This window comes from Dasypus novemcinctus, chromosome 14 (assembly GCF_030445035.2).
Source record: "Dasypus novemcinctus isolate mDasNov1 chromosome 14, mDasNov1.1.hap2, whole genome shotgun sequence".
NCBI classification, from domain to species: domain Eukaryota; kingdom Metazoa; phylum Chordata; class Mammalia; order Cingulata; family Dasypodidae; genus Dasypus; species Dasypus novemcinctus.
In genome coordinates this window covers 28609088-28630356 of record NC_080686.1, presented here as the reverse complement: position 1 = coordinate 28630356, position 21269 = coordinate 28609088, and the positions used below count along the sequence as shown (strand labels likewise).

The window sequence follows — 21269 nt, the reverse complement described above, 5'->3', positions numbered from 1 at the left end:
GCCTGTCACATCGTAAGTACCATATATATGTTTGCTACTTAAAAAAGGAAAGTTTTTTTAGCACTATCTAAACATCCTGGAAAATTATGGAGAAATTCTGTTGGTCAGATTTTTAGAAACCACCATTTTTTATTAATATTAGCTACTGTAGTTTTTTTTTTTTAAACCCACCTTTTCCCTCATTTGACTGTTGAAGCTGTAGATCAGTCAAACAAGAGAAAATGGCAAAGACATAGCCACCAAAGCCACACAGGTTTCCCAAGTAAGGCTTCCCAAGCTGCAGAGGGTCATGGGGGTGGGTGGCTGGGAGTTAGAAGAAGTCATTGAAACTGGGTAAGGGAGATATAATTCATTTACAGATATCTTTTCAACAAACAAAAAACTATCACAAACGTGAAGCACTTTGCTTTTATTCTGCAAACAATCATTTTCATCTGGGTTATTGCTAAGATGTAGCTGGTGCATCACTGCTTTCATTGCATCCACCCACCCACCCTACCCCCCACCCAGAGGTTCATCCATGTAGCCCCCAAGGGAGAGGGCGTTCTTCCCTTATAGCTTGCACACAAACCCACCAGGATGAGCTGCACCATCAGGGGAAGGAGTGACTCCTTCCTGATCATTCCTAATTGCCAGTCATATGTGTACATTTTCCCTTTTAGAGCAGGGAGTGGGCAACAGTCTTGGCATCTGCCTAGAAATTGCATCCTGAGAAATGGTCCAGAGCTCATTGACTTATGGAGATCATACAAGTTTCCCATTGCTACTCTAACAAATTATTGCAAACTATATGGCTTAAGACAAACACCTTATGGTTCTGAAGGTCAGAAGCAAATTCTACCATGTGAAATAGAGGTCTCATAGGGCTAAAATAATGTGTCAGCAGGACTCCTTTCTGGGACTTCAGAAGAGAATCCATTTCCTTGCCTTTTCCAGTTTCTGAAGTCACCCATATATATTCCTTGGCACATGGCCCCCTTATTCCATATTCAAAATTAGCCATATTTCATCTCTATGACCATTCTTCCATAATCCCATTTCCCTCTATGAGCACAGCCAGAAAGTTGTCTGGTTTTCAAAGTACAGGTTATTAGATTGGGCCCACCTCAGTCATCCAAGATATCTCCCTATCTCAAGGTCCTTAATTTAATCACACCTGCAAAGTTCCTTTTTCCATGAACGTTAATATATCCACAGGTTCCAGGGTTCCCAGGACAAGGACATCTTGGGGAGTGGAGAGGTAATACTGTTCATGTGATGGAGATCATGTAGCCTTAATTGGAACCCTTTCTGTAGATTGGAGAATCAGGCAGTTCATTACTAGGTGAGGGTATTTCCAGACTCAGCCATGTTGAATGGGTTTTAGCCTACCTTCCATTTGAAACATAGAAATACAGTGTCATTTATTCTCAAAGAATTAAGATGAATATTTTGGAAAAGAAAAATGCATGTACATGTATATATATATATATATATATATATATATATATATATATATATATATATATATAATTGTGTTCCAATATAAGACCATAAGAAAATAAAAGGATGAGCTGCAAAATCTTATGGGAAATCCACACCTTTGATAGCCACCTTTGATTAGGATTAGGTAGCAAGCTGCTGGAGTAGGCAGTTTGATTCTACATGAACCAGGGCCCTGCAGCCATTGCTGAGCTTTCTGGTCAACACATCCTCCTCTCCTTGATGGCTTCTCTCTGAGATGCTTGTGGATTCAGGATCACTTCAGGTGATTTTGGATAGCAGCCCCTGCTCGCTCCCACAAGTTGCTTAAGCAGCTTCCCCTCAGATGAGGACTTGATCCTTGTTTCTGTATAGCTAATGGTCGTTCTTCAGAATTCATTCCCTCATTCATATACATTCACATGCTTGCATGACTGTAACTAGAAACTAGCCCTGTGTGGGGAACATTGGCCAGAAGCCCTCTGGGAATTTGATTCCGCCCTCTGATTCGAGGCTACGTGGATGCCCTGATCTCAGTGCACCCACTCTATGTCAAATCACTGGATTTTCTGGACATGGAAGCAAATTCTACCATGTGAAACAGAAAACCTTGACTGGGAGAGAATGAGGTGAACTTTGCAGTTTGTAGGTTACCATTCACAAATAGGCCTAACCTTGCCATAGCAAGACCACAAGAAGGAATTGTACTGACTCAAATTATCCATAAGACAGGGCTATATATCTTCCTGTTTGCTCCAAATAAAAATATAGCACTTGTTTGCTAAATACAGAGTGTGGAGCACTTGCTGGTCTTAGTTGCTGTTAGTACTCAACATCTTTGTGGGTCTTGTTAGGTGAAATAGTTTATATGCTTAAAAAGTGACCTTACAATTTGTCTTTAGATATCAACATATACAAATTAATGTAAAACCACCTTATATTTGTTAAACACTTGACTTTTGAGAGTTCTTTCACCTCAGCTTTTTTTTTTTAATCTGTCCTCACAACTCAGAAGCTGGTCAGGGTAGATATGAAAACAGTCACAGTGAGATTAGCTATTTTACTGTCATCTAATTTGGTCACAGGCTCATTAGTGAGATCTTAGGTTAAAACTAGGTTTCTTAGCATTCAAAATAGGACTCTACTTGATTATCTCAATTTTTTAAAAAAATCCATTACCCGAAGAGTTGGAGCAGAGTTTTAATGACTTCATAACTGTCAGAGCAATAACACCAATTTGCACAATATATATTTAGTAGCAATTGACTGTAATTTGGTGGTGGTGGAAATAAGAAACAAAGAAAAAAGAAAATGGCATTTCATGCAATGTTATATAAAAATATAGCAAGATCTTGAAAAATGCAATAATATATAAGGAACTAAGCAAGATCTTGGAAAAACAAACACTTTTGCTCCTTTACTATCTTAGAAATAGCATATGTTGCTATGAAAGGATGAATGTAAGGATCAAACAAGCAAATGTCGAGAAAACCTCTGAGCTTAAATTGCCCAAGATACACAGAGTTATGCATTTTCTGATCAATGTGATTAATCCTACCCAAAATGGGGTAAGTGAAATGCACACACTGCTTTTAAATTTGGAATTCAATTTCTTGACTCATGTGTTTCTTTCTCGTAGGTTGGCTAATCTAGGCTGGTTATACAAAAATTATTTGTTCTAAAAAATTGTCAACACACTGTTTGGAACTTGGTTCAGGATCATTCATAAGATTTAGCCTGTTTAAAGTTTAGATTATTTTTTTAAATAGACAGTCCAAAAGTATGCACAGAGCCTATTTCTTCCTGAATTTTTTTGTCAGTTTTAACTACTTGCCAATTACTAATCTTTTAAAAATATACTTTAAAATAATAGGAGTTGTCTTCTTTTTATTTAATAATCTCATTCTGTCTCTCGGAATATTAAATATTAACAGAGAAAAGGCTCCAGGAAAAAAAAAATCTAAATTCTCATGTATTTTGTTGATGATTATTTGTGACAGATATGAATATTGCATTTAGTTAAATAGATGAAAAGTAGTTTCTGTTTTGGAATAATACTTTAATTCTATGGTGAATGAGATCTGGCTCATATAAAGGGCATGCTATAAAGCCTACCCAATGCCACTGTGTTACCTCATGCAAGGGGCATAAAACAACTCTTTAGGCCTTTATTCGTCATAACTTCATTAGGAATTCTACTCAGAGAGACTCTGCATACTGAGAAAATTATGTCGCAATCATCTTTCCCTAACCTAAAAATAGAATACAAATGTGGAAAAGTTCACAGCATTTCTTGTCCCCTGCCCTCTCCCATGACCACCTGGAGACATGGCTGAAACAAGAGGAGTGGATCTTCAATGGGCTCAGTATCAAGAGTCCGTACAGTAACTTCGAGGGCCTTCTCTGATTAGCTGTGTTTTCTCATTTGCATTTGTAGGCTGGAGAACAACTGGAAACTCCACATCTAAAAATAAACAAAGCGATAAACACCCTCTTATTATATTTCCTCTAACAGGGTAAGTGGTGGGTATTTTTTTTCAAAATGATGATTGACAAATCATTTCATAAGACATTGAGGATGCCTACAGTTTTAAGAACTTCACAATGGGGAAGACACTGTCTTTGGCTCTTCATTGAAGTTCTGTCACTTCTAGAATTATAAAACTGAAGCACTGACCCCAGCTTTCACTTAGAAGGCACTTGCTGAACCTGGTGAACTTGAGCTTCAGTTTTCATTATTTTGTGGGTTTGGGGACAGGGCTATCACAGTTTGTTGTGAAGAATGTGTACTGTACAACTTCAGGGGTACCATTCATGTACACTACAGTGTATAGCCATATAAAAGGTGTGATCTATATGGAAGTTGGCCTTTAGAGTTGTGCAGTACACTGACTGGGGACAGGAATCAAAACCCAAGGCTTGTTTAGGTGGGAAGTCTAATAAATTTCCCACATAAAGCTCGTGCCCAAAACGGTTATGCCCTTCATGTACCAGATGTCCACTGAGAGATAGAATTAGGACTACCATACTCCTCAGTCTGCAAGGAAATTTGTCAGTCTTGAATTTTTGTGCTGAGTTAAGGGAGGAAAAAAAGTGTTTAAAATGTTTAACCCCAAACCAGTGAGCATGCACAGAACAAATCAAATTTACACTGCCTTATTGTTCTAAAGAAAAACCTTCAAGGTGATTACTTTAAAGTGGCCCAGGTCAAGATGTGGTCCCAGGCACCTAGCAGAAGTGAATGACCCAAGCCTCAAGGAATCACTACAAACTTATAAGAAATATGAGTTCATAGTAGATATAAATATATATCTATATGTGTGTCTGTGTGTATATATAGAGAGAGAGGGGAAAGGGAGGTGGAGAGAGAGAGAGAGAGAGAGAGAGATACTATGCACAGAAACAAGGCACAGTGAGTGAGAACTAGTAGATGCAGTAGGTCAAATCCAACCCAGAACAATTTCAGATAGTGCATTTATCAGACACCAAATACGAAAGAATTACATTTGTTTAAAGACAACCAAATAAATTTTTAATTTTATTTTTTAAAGGCAATGAAACAGGATTACTTTTTTAAAAAGATTTATTTATTTATTTATTTATTTCTCTCCCCTTCTGCCCCCCCACCCCGGTTGTCTGTTCTCTGTGTCTAATTGCTGCGTCTTCTTTGTCCGCTTCTGTTGTTGTCAGCGGCATGGGAATCTGTGTTTCTTTTTGTTGCGTCATCTTGTGTCAGCTGTGTGGGCGGCACCACTCCTGGGCAGGCTGTACTTTCTTTCGCGCTGGGCAGCTCTCCTTATGGGGCACACTCCTTGCGCGTGGGGCTCCCCTGCGCAGGGGGCCACCCTTGCGTGGCAGGGCACTCCTTGCACGCATCAGCACTGCGCATGGGCCAGTTCCACACAGGTCAAGGAGGCCCTGGGTTTGAACCACGGACCTCCCATGTGGTAGACGGGCCAAGTCCACCGCCTGAATAGATTTTTAAATTAATATGACTTCTAGAGATGAAAAATAAAACATCTGAAATTAAAAAAAACAAACAAACAGGATGAATGGGCCTAATGGCAGAGAGAATTAGGGTGGGAGACAGAACTGAGGAGATTATCTAAAATGTAGCACAGAGACAAAGAAATAAAATGTGAAAGAAATTAAGAGACAGTAACAGTGATAAGGTGTAACTTACATCTGATTGGAACTTCAGAAAGAGAAAAAGAGCAGAGGGAATATTTGAAGATTTAGTGGCTGAGAATTTTCTAGAATTGATGAAAGACACCAATCTACAGATTCAGGAACCAAGGAGGTTAAATTAAAGAGAAATCCATATTTAAAACACCTAAGTGACATTGTAGAATACCCAAGGCAAGGTTTTAAAAGCAATCTTACTTTTCAGTGGTAAGTATGGAAGCAAAAAAACTACAGAAAAACATTTTTAATGTACTAAAGTATTTATCAACCTAAATTTGTTGACAGACCTTCTAATTAAGTTGCATTTCTTCTGAAAACAAACAGAAAATAAAGGTATAAATCAGAAAATTTCCCCCAGCAGACTCAAGAAAAGAAAGTGTTATCAAATGGAAGGTTTGAGCTATGAGAAAGAATGATTAGTAAAGAAAATGATAAATATGTGAGTAAAATATAATTACTATATAAGGAAAATATAAATAATTTACGAGGCTTAAAATTGAGATAAAACTAAAATACAACAATATATGTAAGTCATTAACGAGACAATTAGAGTTAAAGTGCTCTAAGGTCCTTGTTTTGTTCAGGAGGAGGGTAAAGATAAGAGTTAACCTTAAACTCTGATAACTCGGATCAGCAGAATATCCATGTCTACATAAAATACCATGACTTTAAAATGCTGTTTGACCTAAAGTAAGGGGGAAATGGAAAGGAGAAATGAGTTTATATGGCTACGAGTTTCTAAAAAAGAGTCTGGAGGCTGGCAGAAGGTTTGCCCTCATGCACAACTGAGCAGAGTCAGAGAGACAGATAAAGCAGATACAACCCCCAGATATTGGTTCCTTTGAGGGCTAAAGAGACCCATGGGAGTTATGGTCATGGCCGATGGGGTTAACTACCAGGGCAGATGGCCCCTCTTTGGAAATGGTGTTTATGTGTGATGAATCTGGACTCAGATGGGATCTCCCTTCATAAGACTTTCATGCTAATGTGCTGGAGGTGCAGTTAATGTTGGGGTTTAAGATATATTTAGGGGATTTGAATCTCTGGACTGACAATGTGATAGCCAGATCCTGAGCCTCAACAGACTCCAGCACCTACAATCTGATTTATTGGACTTACCACACTCAGCTAAGATGGAGGTGAAGAAGGACAACCACCACACCATGGAGCCTAGAGTGATTACAACTGAAAATGGGAGGATTGCATCCAGCATCCATGTGGAATCTGAGCCTCCTCTTGACATAAAGGTGCAATGGACACAACCAATCCAGTGTCCACATAGAAGAGGTGGCATTGGATTGGGAAAAGTGGACATAATGGACAAAGGGTATGGGGAAAGGCAGGAAGAGATGAGAGGTGGAGGCGTCTTCGGGACATGGAGCTGCCCTGGATGGTGCTTCAGAGGTAATCACCGGACATTGTAAATCCTCACAGGGCCTACATGATGGAATAGAGGAGAGTATGGGCCATGATGTGAACCAATGTATATGAGGTGCAGAGGTGCCCAAAGATGTACTTACCAAATCCAATGGATGTGTCATGATGATGGGAACGAGTGTTGTTGGGGGGGGGGAGAGGGGGGGTGGGGGGGTGGGGTTGAATGGGACCTCACATATATATTTTTAATGTAATATTATTACAAAGTCAATAAAAAATAAAAAAATTAAAAAAAAAAAACAAAAAACTCTGATAACTGAAATGTGCTTGATAAATTTCTAAAAGAACAGAACAGAGAACATAATTTCCAAACCAAAAGAGGGAAAGATATGGCATAAGAAAAAATACCGTATCCAAATGAAGAAAGGAAAGAGAAATAGAAAAATATATCAATTTAAATTGATATTTATAGCAACAAAAATATTAACAGCAAAACACATGCCCAATACCGTTCTCCACGGTATATATATATTAACAATATATTAACTGTCTTAATAGTCATAACAGCACTATGAGGTAGGGTTTTTATTATTATACCCATTTTACAGATGAGGAAACCAGGACACAGAGTGTTTAAGTAACTACCTCAAGGTTACACAGGTAGCAATATAGTTGGTATGCAACCTAGGCAGTATTCCTTTAGAGTCTGTCTTCTTAAAGATAGGCAACACTCTATCTTTATTTCATATGTATTTTATAAAAATATCATTAATTATAATATAAATGGACTTACCATTTGACTTTAAAGAAAAATATTGTCAGTCTGAGTTTAAAAAAAACAAACCCAGCTGTATGCTCTTTACGAAAGAAACATCAAAAAACAGGAATAACAAAAGGTTGAGAGTAAAATATGGAAAAAATATATCAAGCAAAACTAACAGAAAGCTAGTGTAACTGTATTTTAACAGACAGAATATAAGGCAAAAAGCATTATTAGGGCTTGAGGGTGACTATATATAAAAAAATGTTCAGTTCATCAAGTAGCTTTGATGATTCTAAACTTATATGCATTAATAACATGACCTCAAAATATACCAAGCAAAAATTGACAGAACTTTATAAAGAAATAGAAAAATCCATCATCACAGTGAAGAATTCGAATGCTTCTCTCAGTAACTGCTTAAGCAAGCAAAAAATATTTAAGCATATAAAGGGTTTGAAAAGCGTTGTGACTTTCTGCACCCTAAAGCTTCTTTGAAGAGAAAATGAAAAAAAATAAGACACTGAGGGAAGATACGGAAGAAAATGTCACTGTACGTACAGGGCAACAGATCTTACAGTGATGAAAGACACATTGTCTAAAACAATTTAAATTTTTTTTCTTTTATATAAAATTTTTTGTATTTGTTATTTTTTAAATTATTTAATTTTCTTATTTTATTCGGTTATTTTTTTTGGCTTCATTTCACAGAAGGGTCACAACAGTGACAGGGAAAGATCACTGGTGCAGGTGATGGGGACATGTGTGGGAAGGGGTTCACCTGGGGCATGCGTCTAAGGCATATGAATATGTTCACGTGTTCATGGGGAATTTCTCAGTGGGTGGAGATCTACACAATAACCAAAAGAATACTGAATTCTCATTTTGGGGAATTCTGCTTCATTCTCTGATAGGACAGCAAAAATCCCCTGAGTGCAAGGGAGTGCCTAGTGAAGGAAGACAGACCATCATGCCAGGCACTTGATATTGATGATTGTTCTTATGAACCTTTTCTTGTGAAAATGAAACTTAGCCTAGAATTATATACTGCCTAAGAGTTAGCTCCTGAAAGCCTCCTTGTTACTCAAATGTGGCCTCTCTCTAAGCCAAACTCCGCGTATAAACACATCACCTTTCCCCTGGCATGAGACATGACTCTCAGGGATAAGCCTCCCTGGACCCAAGGGATTATTACCAAGTGCCAACTAGCAATGCATCTGGAAAAAGACCTTGACCAAAAGGGGGAAATGGTAAATACAAATGAGTTTTTATGGCTAAGAGACTTCAAAGTGAGTCGGAAGGTCATTCCAGACATTACACTCATGCAAGTCTCAGCAGAATCTCATTGGAGGCCACATCAAACAGTGCCTCAAATAGCAAGGCTCCTCAGGGCTCGAAAAACATCTAGAAACTATAAACAAGGCAGACAGATCAGGAATTCTGTACCCTATCAATGGGCCTTACTTTGGAATTTATGCACCCCAGTGTAACAGTTAGACTCATTTATAGGTTCTCTATACCTGGTTCTTTTGCTGCTTTTACTTGACCTCTAATTAGCACTATACTTGATAAATATATGTCCCAGAGTCTTAAATCTTTGATCCATTGCCAGTTAAGCGCTGAATCTTTGCAGAGTTGCAACACCTACTCTCCAATTGATTGGGCTCACCCAGGACAACTAACAAGGATATGATAAAGGGCAATGCCCATCCCAAGGAACAGAGTGTCTACAACTGCAGTCAAGATAGCTTCACCTGTCTGCCCAATAGGATCTAAGCTCCCTCTCAATTAGAAGCAGAGTGGACATCACTAGCCCCAAATCCTCAAGATTGGGGAATGAGCAGTGGGCTAAAGTAGACATATTACTCTGTTATAGACTATTATTCTAGCAATGGAAGAACTCTTATCATTTTATGTAAAGGCAGTGGCAACCAGAGGTTCTAAGGGATGGGAGAGGGAAGAGTAGGTGCAATACGGGGGCATTTTCAGGACATTGAAGTTGTCCTGCATGACATTGCAGTGATGGATAAAAGCCATTGTATATTTTGCCATAACCTACAAAATTGTGCAGGACAGAGTGTAAACTGTAATATAAAGCGTAATCCATAGTTAGCAATGCTTCAATATGTTTTTGCCAATAGTAACAAATTACCACACTAATGAGGATGTTGATGTGGGAAAGTGTGGGAGGGGGAAGGAGTGGGGCATATGGGAATCCCTTATATTTTTTACATAACATTTATGTTATGTAACATTTTTTACATAACATTTATGTTATGTAACATTTTTTACATAACATTTATGTAATCTAAAGCTTCTTTAAAAATAAAAAATACTAAAAAATATAGGGGGATACAGAGAATACCTGCATCTAAACTTCTTTAAAAATAAAAAAATTAAAATTTGAGAGCCTTGCTGCTACTGAAACTTAATGACAGAGAGTTCCTTATCCACACGCTGTCACTTCTATTCATTATATGGTTGTGAACATATCCACTGAAATTGAAAAAAAGAAAAGAATTTTAAAAGTTCAATAAACCAGTTTTGTTTAATAGGCATATGTGGAACACTGAACCCAATAAATGCAGAATGCTTTGTTTGACGTATTTATAAAATTCACCAAGTTCAAAGGCTTTAAAGCAAGTGTTAAGACATTTCAAAGTATTGACATCATACTTTCCACATTCTCTAATCACAGTGAAATGAAGTTACAGAAAAACAAAAAGGTATTTGGAAAAAAAGCTTGTATTACTTTCAGAGGGTTGCTGTTACAAATTTCCACAAATTTAGTGGCTTAAAACAGCAGAAATTTATTCTCTTGCAGTTTTGTCAGAAGTCTGAAATCAAAGTGTTGGCAGGTCCACACTCCAGGGATTCAAGGGTGGATTCCATTCCTTACCTCTTCCAGATTCTGGTATCTCCAAGTATTCTTTAGATTGTGGCCTTATCACTCTGTAATCTCTGCCTTCATCTTTGTATCACCTTTTCTCAGTGTTTATATTTAAAATCCCTTTGCCTTAATCTTACAAGAATATATGGGATTGCACTGAGAGCCCATCCAAAATCTATGATAAACTCTTCCTCTCAAGATCCTTAGCTTGATCTCATCCTTTGTTTTATTGATAATATTCACTCTTCTCTGTATAAGATAATATTCACAGGTTCCAGGGAATAAGACGTGAACATATCTTTTTGGGAGCTACCATTTAACCTACTAAAGTCCACTGTTTGGCCCCTTCAAATTCATGTCTATTCCATGTGCAGTATCCCAAAATGTCTCAATCCATTTCAGCATCAACCCATTACAAAATCTCATCCAAATATCATCAGTTCAGAAGCTCCAAATCTCATCATCTAAATCCTCTAGATCAGGTATGGTTGAGACTGTGGATCCATCCTAGGGCAAAATTCTTCTGTTTGTGGACCTGTGAAACTAGAAAACAAGTTATTTACTCCCAAGATACAATGGTGGGGCAGACACAGGGATAGCAGTTACAAACATTCCTATTCCAAAAGAGAGAAAATAGAAGATATAAAGAGCTCAAATTTGAAATCCAGCAGGGCAAATTCCATTTGGTTTCAAGTCCTGAGTTAATGATCTGCAACTGAGGTTTTGCCTTCTGGGCCTGTGGCTCTGCCCTCTGGGCCCACAGCACTACCCTTTGGATCTGAGACTTGCTAGTTTAGGTCTGCAACTCTACCCTCAAAGTCTTCTTTTTTCTTGAAAAGGTTGCACATTTGCAACTGAGTAGTTCTCCAACAGTTTCCTGCCTTTGATTTTGAGCATCTTTTATTTCATCTAGTCTCTATTCTTTTCAGTCCAAGATGGCAGTGTTTCTATCATAACATGCTCTAAAACCTTGTGGGTCTCCCATGTATGTTATGGGGATTCATACTACTACACAAGGTCTTTCCTGGCTAACCTTATCTGTATTCCTGGCTTTTGCCAAGGTGGTTGAGTGATCCATGAATTTCTTGTCTAACCTCTTCAGAAAAAGGTTGTCTAGTGTCCACAAACTTGGTATTTTCTTCTGAGAATACTTCCTAACAATTAATCTCCTAATTTTAACATCTTTTGCAATATGGGTAGGCTGAGAACTTCCCAAATCATCAAGGGCTGGTTCCTTTTTACTTAGCAGTTCCTTCTTCAATTTATCTCTTCTTTCTAATATTTTATTATTAGCAGCAAGAAGAAACCAGATCACATCTTTGACACTATGCTTGGAATCTCCTCAGCTAAATATAAGTTCATCACTTAGAAGTTTTGTGTTCTACTATAGGATAAAATTCAGCCAAGTTTTTCTGCCATCAGCAGATGGCCATCTACCTCTAGTTTCCAGTTACATGTTCCTCATTTTCTTCTAGGATCTCACGAGAAGCGTTTTTAACATTAATTTTTCTACCAACAATCTCTTCAAGACAATTTAGACTTTTTCTATCATGCTGCTCAAAATTCTTCTAGCCCCTACCCATTCACTCAATTCTAAAGCTACTTCCATGTTTTTAGGGATTTTTTACAGGACTACCCCACTTCCTGGTACTAAAAGCTGTATTAGTTTCCTGTGGATGCTATAACAAATTACCACAAACTTAATCAGATATTTTGCCATATAAGGTAATAATTCACTAGTTTTGGGGAGTAGGATATGGACACTTGGGGGGCCCACCAATCAGCTCACTATATCTCCACATTATGAATTAAGACACATGTAGGCTTAATTTATATATCAAAGAAGAAATCATAAAGGAAATGTGCAACGGTTTGCTCGGTCGGTAGAGGTGGGGTCTGGCTGCGGACGAGGGGTCGGTCCAGCTCAGGACGAGGGGTCGGTCCCGCTTGGGACGAGGGATCGGTCCCGCTTGGGACGAGGGGTCGGTCCGGCAGCAGATGAGGGGTCGGTCTCACAGGGGTTGCGTGGTTCGGCTGATGGGGTCGCCCGGCGAAGCCGGCGACGAAGGGGTCGCCCGGAGAAGCAGGCGACGAACTGGGGACAAGGGAGGCCAGGCCCTTGTCAGGGGCTCTCAGGACTGGAGGGCACACGGCAGAAGAACTACCATGGAGACAAGGTAAACACGCAAGTCCACTTTATTGAAGGAGAGGCAACAGTTTTATAGGGGCTGGGGAAGGCTGATTGGTCGAAGCCACGCTCTGTTCTGATTGGTTGCCGGAGAAAGGTCAGTGGGAGGTACTGGACAGGGGAGGGGTGGTGGTTAGGGATTGGCTGTTGCTGTTGCTGAGGGAAGTGGCAGGGTTTAGGGATTGGTGGCTGCTGTTGCTGGGGTAGAGGGCAGACTTGAGTTTCCCGCCCACGCCTGGCTGTTGCTGCTGTCGGGGGAGGGAAAAGGGCAGACTGGAATTTTCCTCCCTGCGCCTGCGCAGGGAGAAAGAAGGCATCGTGTGGCGCTATCTGGGAGGAGGGGCGGCCACGGAAGCATGGCTGCCGAGAAGGGGAGACCCGAGGGCACTCTGTGCCCATGCCGAGCTTCCTTCAGGGGTGGCGGTGGGCCTGACCAACCACCCTATTATGGGGGCAGCAGTTTGGAATAGGCCTACTGCGGCCGCCGCCCCTCGCCAGGCCAGCAAACCACACTTCAGCCCGAAGGGGTGACCGCATTTCCCCCTTCTTTTCAAATAAGGGCCAGGATGGCAGCAGCAACAAGTAGCCAAGGCCCAAGAGGCAGTAAGCAATGAGGGAAGCGGGGCTGAAGAGGGAGGTGAGTATGACGGGGATATAAATGTACAATTTGGGGGGCGGTATCTTGCCGTTGCAAGCAAGGGTGGCCAATGTCCAATTCTCGTTGATCTCAGCGGCTATAAGGTCCATCTGCTGTTAAAAGTCCAGAATGACAGCGCGTTACAGGTAGTTGATCTCTTCTTGGCGGCGAAGAGCGGCAGAGGCAGACTGTGTGATGGTCTGGAGGATCGCAGCTGTGAGGACAAGTCGTGTCAGGGCACCAGCGGCGGTGGTGGCGGCAGCGTCGGGAGTGGTGGAGACGTAGGCGAGGGCAACAAGAAGGCCAAAGTCTCCATGGGCGCGAGAGAGGCCGATGTTAACGGGGCGGGCCGACATGGGGCGGCCCAATCTGCAACGCAATGGGGGTTCAAGCAAAAAAAGAAGGGGGGCAGGGGACGAGAAAGGACGCTTTGGATAGCTGAGAAGAGGAGTGAGGTCGAGACAGGAGGAAGCTCCGCAGAAGTATGGGGAGGCAAAAGCAGAAACGTTATTAGATGCTAGAAAGCAGGCCGCGGGCCGGGGAAAGCGGGTTGCAGGCCGTTTAGTGGGGCTGGAGCTGCTTGAGAGTGATGGCGGCATGGGGGGCCACGGTTACAGAAGACTTGGGGCTGTTTCAAAGAGATCTTACACCGGTGAGTGTCTAGGAGACCGGCGAGGGCCCGAACTTGCAGGGCTTGCTTAGCAGATAGGATGTTACCCATTGCTAATGGCCTTTTGGAGCCGATAAGAAAAGGGGCCCTTACCTTGAGAGCATGGCGATGGGAGCCGAGGTGCGCGGTGAGACGAGGGGTCGGAGCCGATGGGACTCCGACGGTAGTTGCGGGCCAAAAGAAGGCCCTGACGAGGGGAAGGCGGAGTGACGTGCAGTGAAGCAAGGCAAAGGGGAGCAAGCGCGGAGGGGAGGAGGCAGAGGTGAAGGCAGGGGTGGAGGTGCTCAGGCACGTGCTCCTGAGAGTTTTATTGGCGCCTCTTAATCATAGCGGGTCAGTATAAGCCCCCGACATGGAAGGAGAAAGCCATCCAGCGATTCTCCCAGACCACCGTGGATCATATGAGGTCACGAAGGTTCAGGAGCAGCAATGCAGAGCGAAAAAGATAGGAGTGAGAAGAGAGGAGGGCGTAGGGCTGTGGTAGGGTTACTTCAGACGTGCAATCATGCACTCCCGAGAAATCCAAGGCTCCTCTTAATCATAGTGGGTCGGTATAAACCCCCAACATGGAAGGAGAAAGCTATCCAGCGATTCTCCCAGACCGCCATGGATCATATGGGGTAGCCAAGGCTCAGGTAGCAGCAATGTTGCACGAGAGAAGCCCCACGGTGAGAAGAGAGGAGGGGGGGCCGCCAGGTTATGGAGTGAGGTTGTGGTGGGGTTGCACTGCCCCATGTTGGGCGCCAGCTGCGACGGTTTGCTCGGTCGGTAGAGGTGGGGTCTGGCTGCGGACGAGGGGTCGGTCCAGCTCAGGACAAGGGGTCGGTCCCGCTTGGGACGAGGGATCGGTCCCGCTTGGAACGAGGGGTCGGTCCGGCAGCAGACGAGGGGTCGGTCTCACAGGGGTTGCGTGGTTCGGCTGACGGGGTCGCCCGGCGAAGCCGGCGACGAAGGGGTCACCTGGAGAAGCAGGTGACGAACTGGGGACAAGGGAGGCCAGGCCCTTGTCAGGGGCTCTCAGGACTGGAGGGCGCACGGCAGAAGAACTACCATGGAGACAAGGTAAACACGCAAGTCCACTTTATTGAGGGAGAGGCAACAGTTTTATAGGGGCTGGGGAAGGCTGATTGGTCGAAGCCACGCTCTGCTCTGATTGGTTGCCGGAGAAAGGTCAGTGGGAGGTACTGGACAGGGGAGGGGTGGTGGTTAGGGATTGGCTGTTGCTGTTGCTGAGGGAAGTGGCAGGGTTTAGGGATTGGTGACTGCTGTTGCTGGGGTAGAGGGCAGACTTGAGTTTCCCGCCCATGCCTGGCTGTTGCTGCTGTCGGGGGGAGGGAAAAGGGCAGACTGGAATTTTCCTCCCTACGCCTGCGCAGGGAGAAAGAAGGCATCGTGTGGCGCTATCTGGGAGGAGGGGCGGCCACGGAAGCATGGCTGCCGAGAAGGGGAGACCCGAGGGCACTCTGCGCCCATGCCGAGCTTCCTTCAGGGGTGGCGGTGGGCCTGACCAACCACCCTATTATGGGGGCAGCGGTTTGGAATAGGCCTACTGCGGCCGCCGCCCCTCACCAGGCCAGCAAACCACACTTCAGCCCGAAGGGGTGACCACAGAAATGATTCCTCATCAGATGATAAAACTACATGATAACTATAGACTAAAAACTCAGTTGATTAAAAAAAAATCAACAAAACTAACATGCTACTTATCGAATTTTAACCTTAAATGATTACCTTTTCTAAATCTCCTAGATTTCTTTCAGCCATACATAGTATATAATCAAATGTGGCAAAGTCTTCTGTGGTAATCTGCCTAGTAATGTGATTCATAGGAATATCATGCTTCTTCATGCAATTTTGCCCTTGATAATCAGGAAGGTTTCCTGTTTCATCATATGTGGATATTGCAGCACTGTCTATCCTCCAATTATCTGAAATATTCCGATCATTTACAAGTTTTCAAAAAACTGTTACTGCAATGGGTAATTGACAAATGTTACCCAGACATACAAATACACTGACTTGGACACCTGCTCTGCCATCTTCTCAGGTGCAGTGAGAGGCACAGAGTGAGGCCTGTTTGTCTTTTTATTGTTAAATTGTAGGATTTTTTAATATATTCTGTTTATTAAACCCTTATTGAATATGTGGTTTCCAAATATTTTCTTTCATTGAGTAGGCTGTCTTTTTTATTTTTGTTACAAAGTCTTTTGATGCACAGAGTGTAATTTTGAGGAGGCCCCATTTATCTCTTTTTTTCTTTTGTTGCTTATGCCCTGGATATAAAGTCCAAGAAACCATTGCCCAACACAAGATAGTGAAAATACTTCCCTACGTTTTCTTCTATAAGTGTTATAGTCCTGGTTCTTATATTTAGGTCCTAGATCCATTTTGAGTTAATTTTTTTTTTTTTTTTTTTTGGTGTGAGGTAGGAGTCCTCTTTCATTCTTTTCCATATGGATATCCAATTCTCCCAGCACAATTTGTTGAACAGACTATTCTGTCCCACTTAAGTGGACTTGGAAGCCTTGTCAAAAATGAATTAGCCATAGAGGTGAGGGTCTGTTTCTGAACACTGATTCTGTTGGTTAGTATGTCTATTTTTGTGTCAGAACCATGATGTTTTGACCACTGTAGCTTTGTAATATGCTTTAAAGTCAGGAATTGTGAGCTCTCAAACTTCATTGTTCTTTTGCAAGAGGTTTTTTTTTTTTTTTTTTTTTTTTTTTAGCTATTTTGGACCTCTAATCCTTCAAAATAAATTTGATAATTAACTTTTCCATTTCTGCAAAGAAGGCTGTTGGAATTTTGCTCAGATTGCATTGAATCTGTATATCATTTTGGGTAGAGTTGACATCTTAATGATATTTAATCTTCCACTCTGAGGACACAGAATGTCCTCCCATTTATTTAGGTCTTCTTTGCATTCTTTAACAACATTTTACAGATCTTTGTGTATGAGTCTTTTACATCCTTCGTTAAATTTATTCCTAGATATTTGATTCCTTTATTTCCTATTTTAAATGGAATTTTTTTCTTAATATTCTCCACAGACTGCTTATTACTAGTGTATAGAAACACTACTGATTTTTGCATGTTGATTTTGTACCCACCACTTTGCCGAATTCATTTTTTAGCTTTTGTAGCTTTGTTGTAGATTTCGCATGACTTTCTGTATGTAGAATCATGTCATCAACAAATAGTGAAAGTTGTGCTTCTTCCTTTCCAATTTGGATGCCTTTTATTTATTTTTTTTTGCTGAACTGCTCTGATTAGAACAGTACAAGGTTGAATAACAATGGTGAGGGTGGACATCCTTGTCTTGATCCAGATTTTAGAAGGGAAACTTTCAGTCTTTTTCCATTGAGTGTGCTCTTAGCTGTGGATTTTTCATACATGTCCTCTTTTAGTTCGCTAAAAGCTACTGGGATCAATATACCAGAAATGGATTGGTTTTTACAATGAGAATTTATTAGTTTAAAAATTTACAATTCTGAAGCCCTGGAAGTGTCCAGATCAAGGCATCATGAAAAGATGATGTCTCACCAAGTTGCAGCTGTGGGCAGTTGGCACATGGCGACCTCATCTAAAGATGTTTTCTCTCTGAGCTCAACTATGGGTGATAAGGCACATGACAGGGCATAATGATGGCTCTGCCAGTTCTTCATTCACCTCTAAGCTGACTTTCTCCCTGAGCTGAGCTATGGGTGATCAGGCAAATGGTTTGTCTCTCCCCTCTCCTCTGGGCCTTGTTTCTTTCAGCCTCTCAGGGACCTCTTTCTGTTCCTCTGTCCTCCACTGATTACAGCCTCTGGGACCTCTCCCTTAGTCTCTCAGAGTTTCTTTGTCTCTGCCACTTTTTTTCCCTGTATGTGAGACTTTCATTCCTCCTTTTAGAAAGGACTCCAGTAAAAAGATTAAGATTCACCCTGGGTCATGCCCTACTGAAGTGATCTAATCAAAAGGTCCCATCTACAATAGGTTTACAAGCACAGAAATAGATAAACTCTAAGAACGTGATCTTCTGGGTCCAGCCTGCTTCAAACTGATACATGCCACCCTTCAGACCCCAGAAAGACATGTTCTTTCCATACAAATATATTCATTCTATCACAGTATTTCAAAAACCTTAAATCATTTCAGTAAAATGCTAAGTATAAAGTTTCATCAAAACTAGTTACAAGCATGCAGTCTACCTTGGGGCAAAATTCCCCTCTGGCTGTGAACCTCTGAAACTTACAAAACAATATACAAAGGAGAGACAGTTATAGAATAAACATTCCCATTGCCATAGGAAGAAATTAGAAGGAAAACAGGGGTCATGGATCCTAAACAGTTCTGAAAATCTGCAGGGCATACTCTGTTAGATTTCTTTTTTTTTTTTCATTTCACAACCACTTTAATGAAATAGAGTTCGTCTGTGGACAAAGTCCCATCTATTATAAACATCTGAAGCTACAAAACAATTTATCTGCTTCCAATACACAAATGGACAAAGGATAACCATTTTCATTACAATAAGGAGAAATTGGGAAGGTAACATGAATCATGGGTCCTCTAGAGTTCAGTAAACCTGCAGGGGATCCTCCATTTGATTTCAGTCTGAGAGTCATTTTTAAGATGATGGTTTCTTAGTCTTCATGCCTTATGGAAACTCACCCTTTCCACATGTTTGTTCAATGGCCATTTTCTTGGTTCTACCCTTATCAAGCATCTGGGTGTCAACCAAGCTCTAGACCTCACCCTCCAAGATTGTTGGGAAAATTGCCACACCTTACCCAATCTTTGGGTTAGAGTTTTACCCCCCTCCCCCCCGTTAGATTTCAAAGTATGAAAATCATCTATAGAATGATGGTTTCTTCTCTTTGGGGCTTGGAGTGACATGCCCATGCCTTCCAATGGCTTGCCCCATAGCCATCTTCTCAGCTCATCAAGCATCTGAGTGGCAGCTGAGCTCTAGGTCTTACCCTCCAAGAACACTGGGGTGATGGCTAAACTCTATCCAATCTCCAGGGCACAAGACCATCCCCCTCAGAACAGTGGGGTGGTGACCAAACTCTCCCTCATCCCTGGGGAAAGTACTTCACCTTCTCTGAAGCCTGGGGCAGCAACATTCTCCCTGAACAATGTGGTGAAAGGCCCACCCTCTTCAAATGCTGGGGAAAACTCACCCTTTCCTTCCATTTGGGTGTGGGTCCCTCTCTTGGCCAAAGAAGATGTCTTAAGTCCAGACCTCCGCATTCACTGTTCTTCACATTGTTCTTCCTTTAATCTCTTCTTTTTCTGTCCCTTTCAGTCCAGGCTGGCAGTGATTATGTTCATACAGATTACATTTTAAGAAACTTGTTTGTTTTGCATGCAGAAAATGGGTCCATGCCATCAGACTGTAAGACCTTCCACAGATCCTTCATGGATAACTGTATTTCCAATCCTGATTTACCTTGAAATGACTGGGTGGCTCCATGATCAGTGAAATCTTTCCATGGGACACCATTCTCTGTGGACTCCTTTTCCAAACACTTGGAACTTCTCAAACCATCAGTCTCTGGTTTCTTTGTTCCCAGAAGTTCAATTTTCACTTTATTCCTTTGCTTTCACATTTTGCTATAAGCTGCAAGGATAAGGCAGGCCATGCTTTCCACATTTAGTTTGGAAATCTCCTCACCTAATATCCAATTTACTGCTAACTTTTTTCTGTCCTTTTCTCCATGTATTCTTCTGACTGTATGATTTCCATTATGGTGTCTTCTAGTTCACTGTTTCTTCTGCCATTTAAAATCTGATGTTGTATGCCTCTATTCTATTTTTGACCTTTACTATTGTGCCATTCATCTCCATAATTTCTGTTATGTTCCTTTATATACTTCCACATTCTTCTTTATGTGCACACTTTGTCTTCTTAATATCCTTTATCTCTTTATGCTTATTTTCCTCATCTCCTTCTTTTAGGAGGTGCATTTGAACTTCTTTAGTTGTTCCAAATTATATGTCTTCTCTGAAGTTTTAATTTGTTCCCTTGATTGAGCCATTTCTTTCCATTTCTTAGTATGCTTGTAATTTTTTCTTGATATCTAGGCATCTGATTATCTTGATGAGTTAACTGCAAAGGTCAGTTTCACCTTGTCTGGGTTTTATTGTTGATTAGCTTTGTATGAAGGGTCTTTTTTTACACTTCATCCAACTTTTTCCAGGCATTTAGGATAGCTCATGTTTAACTGATCAGATTTTCTCAGCTCTTTTTCATCCTATTCTTGCCCTGGATATGTGGTATAGTTTTTAAGAAGGCACTTTTTGTGGAATTGTTTCACCTCCAGGAGAAAACTTCCTTTCCTTTGTTCTTTGGGAATCTTGATTTGTTCTGTTTGTGTTTGTGCAGAATTTCCTCACCAGTTCCTATGATTTGTTTAAATTCTTTTCCTCACTCAGTACCCTATTTTTCCTACTCTTTTCAAGGTCTTTGGTTTTATTGTTGATTGACTTTGTGTTAAGCCTCTTATTGGACACTTGGCCCAACTTTTTCTGGACCCTTATGATAGCCTGAGCTTAGCTATTCAAATTTTCTCAACTCTTCTTCATTTAATTCTTGTCCTGGATATGTATCATTTTTTTTTATATACAGCAATTTGTAATTTATTTTTTAAATATAATTTTTAATTAAATTGTCTTTTTTAATGATAAATATATCACAAAAAATATTACATTAAAATATGTACACCCCCCACCCTCCACTCCTCCCACCGTGTATAATTTTTAAGATTTAACTTTTTGTGTATTTGTTTCACCTCCAGAAGTAAGCTTCCTTTTCTCTTCACTTTCTGGGAATCTTGATCTGTTCTGTTTGTTTTTGTGCTAAGTTTTTCCCCCAGCTCCTATGATTTGTTTAAACTCTCTTCCTCACTCAGTGACTCATTTTCCTTATACTTTCCAGTTAATGGAAGCCTCTTACTTTATATCAGTTCAGTTTAACCTCCTTTTTTTTCTCAATAATGCTTTCTGCCTTCAGTTTCTTCTCCATTAGGGTATACTGTGCTGGTGAGCCAACTGGGGTCAATCCAGAAAGATGCATCACTCCAGAAGAGTCCATTTTGCATTTGGAGGTCCAGT

General features: G+C 41.1%; 1 protein-coding gene across 2 annotated transcripts in view; it reads right to left on the bottom strand.

Moving 5' to 3' along the window:
* Positions 1-3615: 3615 nt before the first annotated feature.
* The window catches only part of DNAJC5B (DnaJ heat shock protein family (Hsp40) member C5 beta), an 88802-nt gene continuing 71148 nt past the window's right edge, over positions 3616-21269 (bottom strand). For both annotated transcript variants that reach the window (XM_004477782.4, XM_058275580.1), the window contains exon 5: positions 3616-3925. In XM_004477782.4, the coding sequence (XP_004477839.1) occupies positions 3831-3925 (95 nt within the window). In that variant the 3' untranslated portion in view covers positions 3616-3830. The remainder of the gene's footprint in view (positions 3926-21269) is intronic.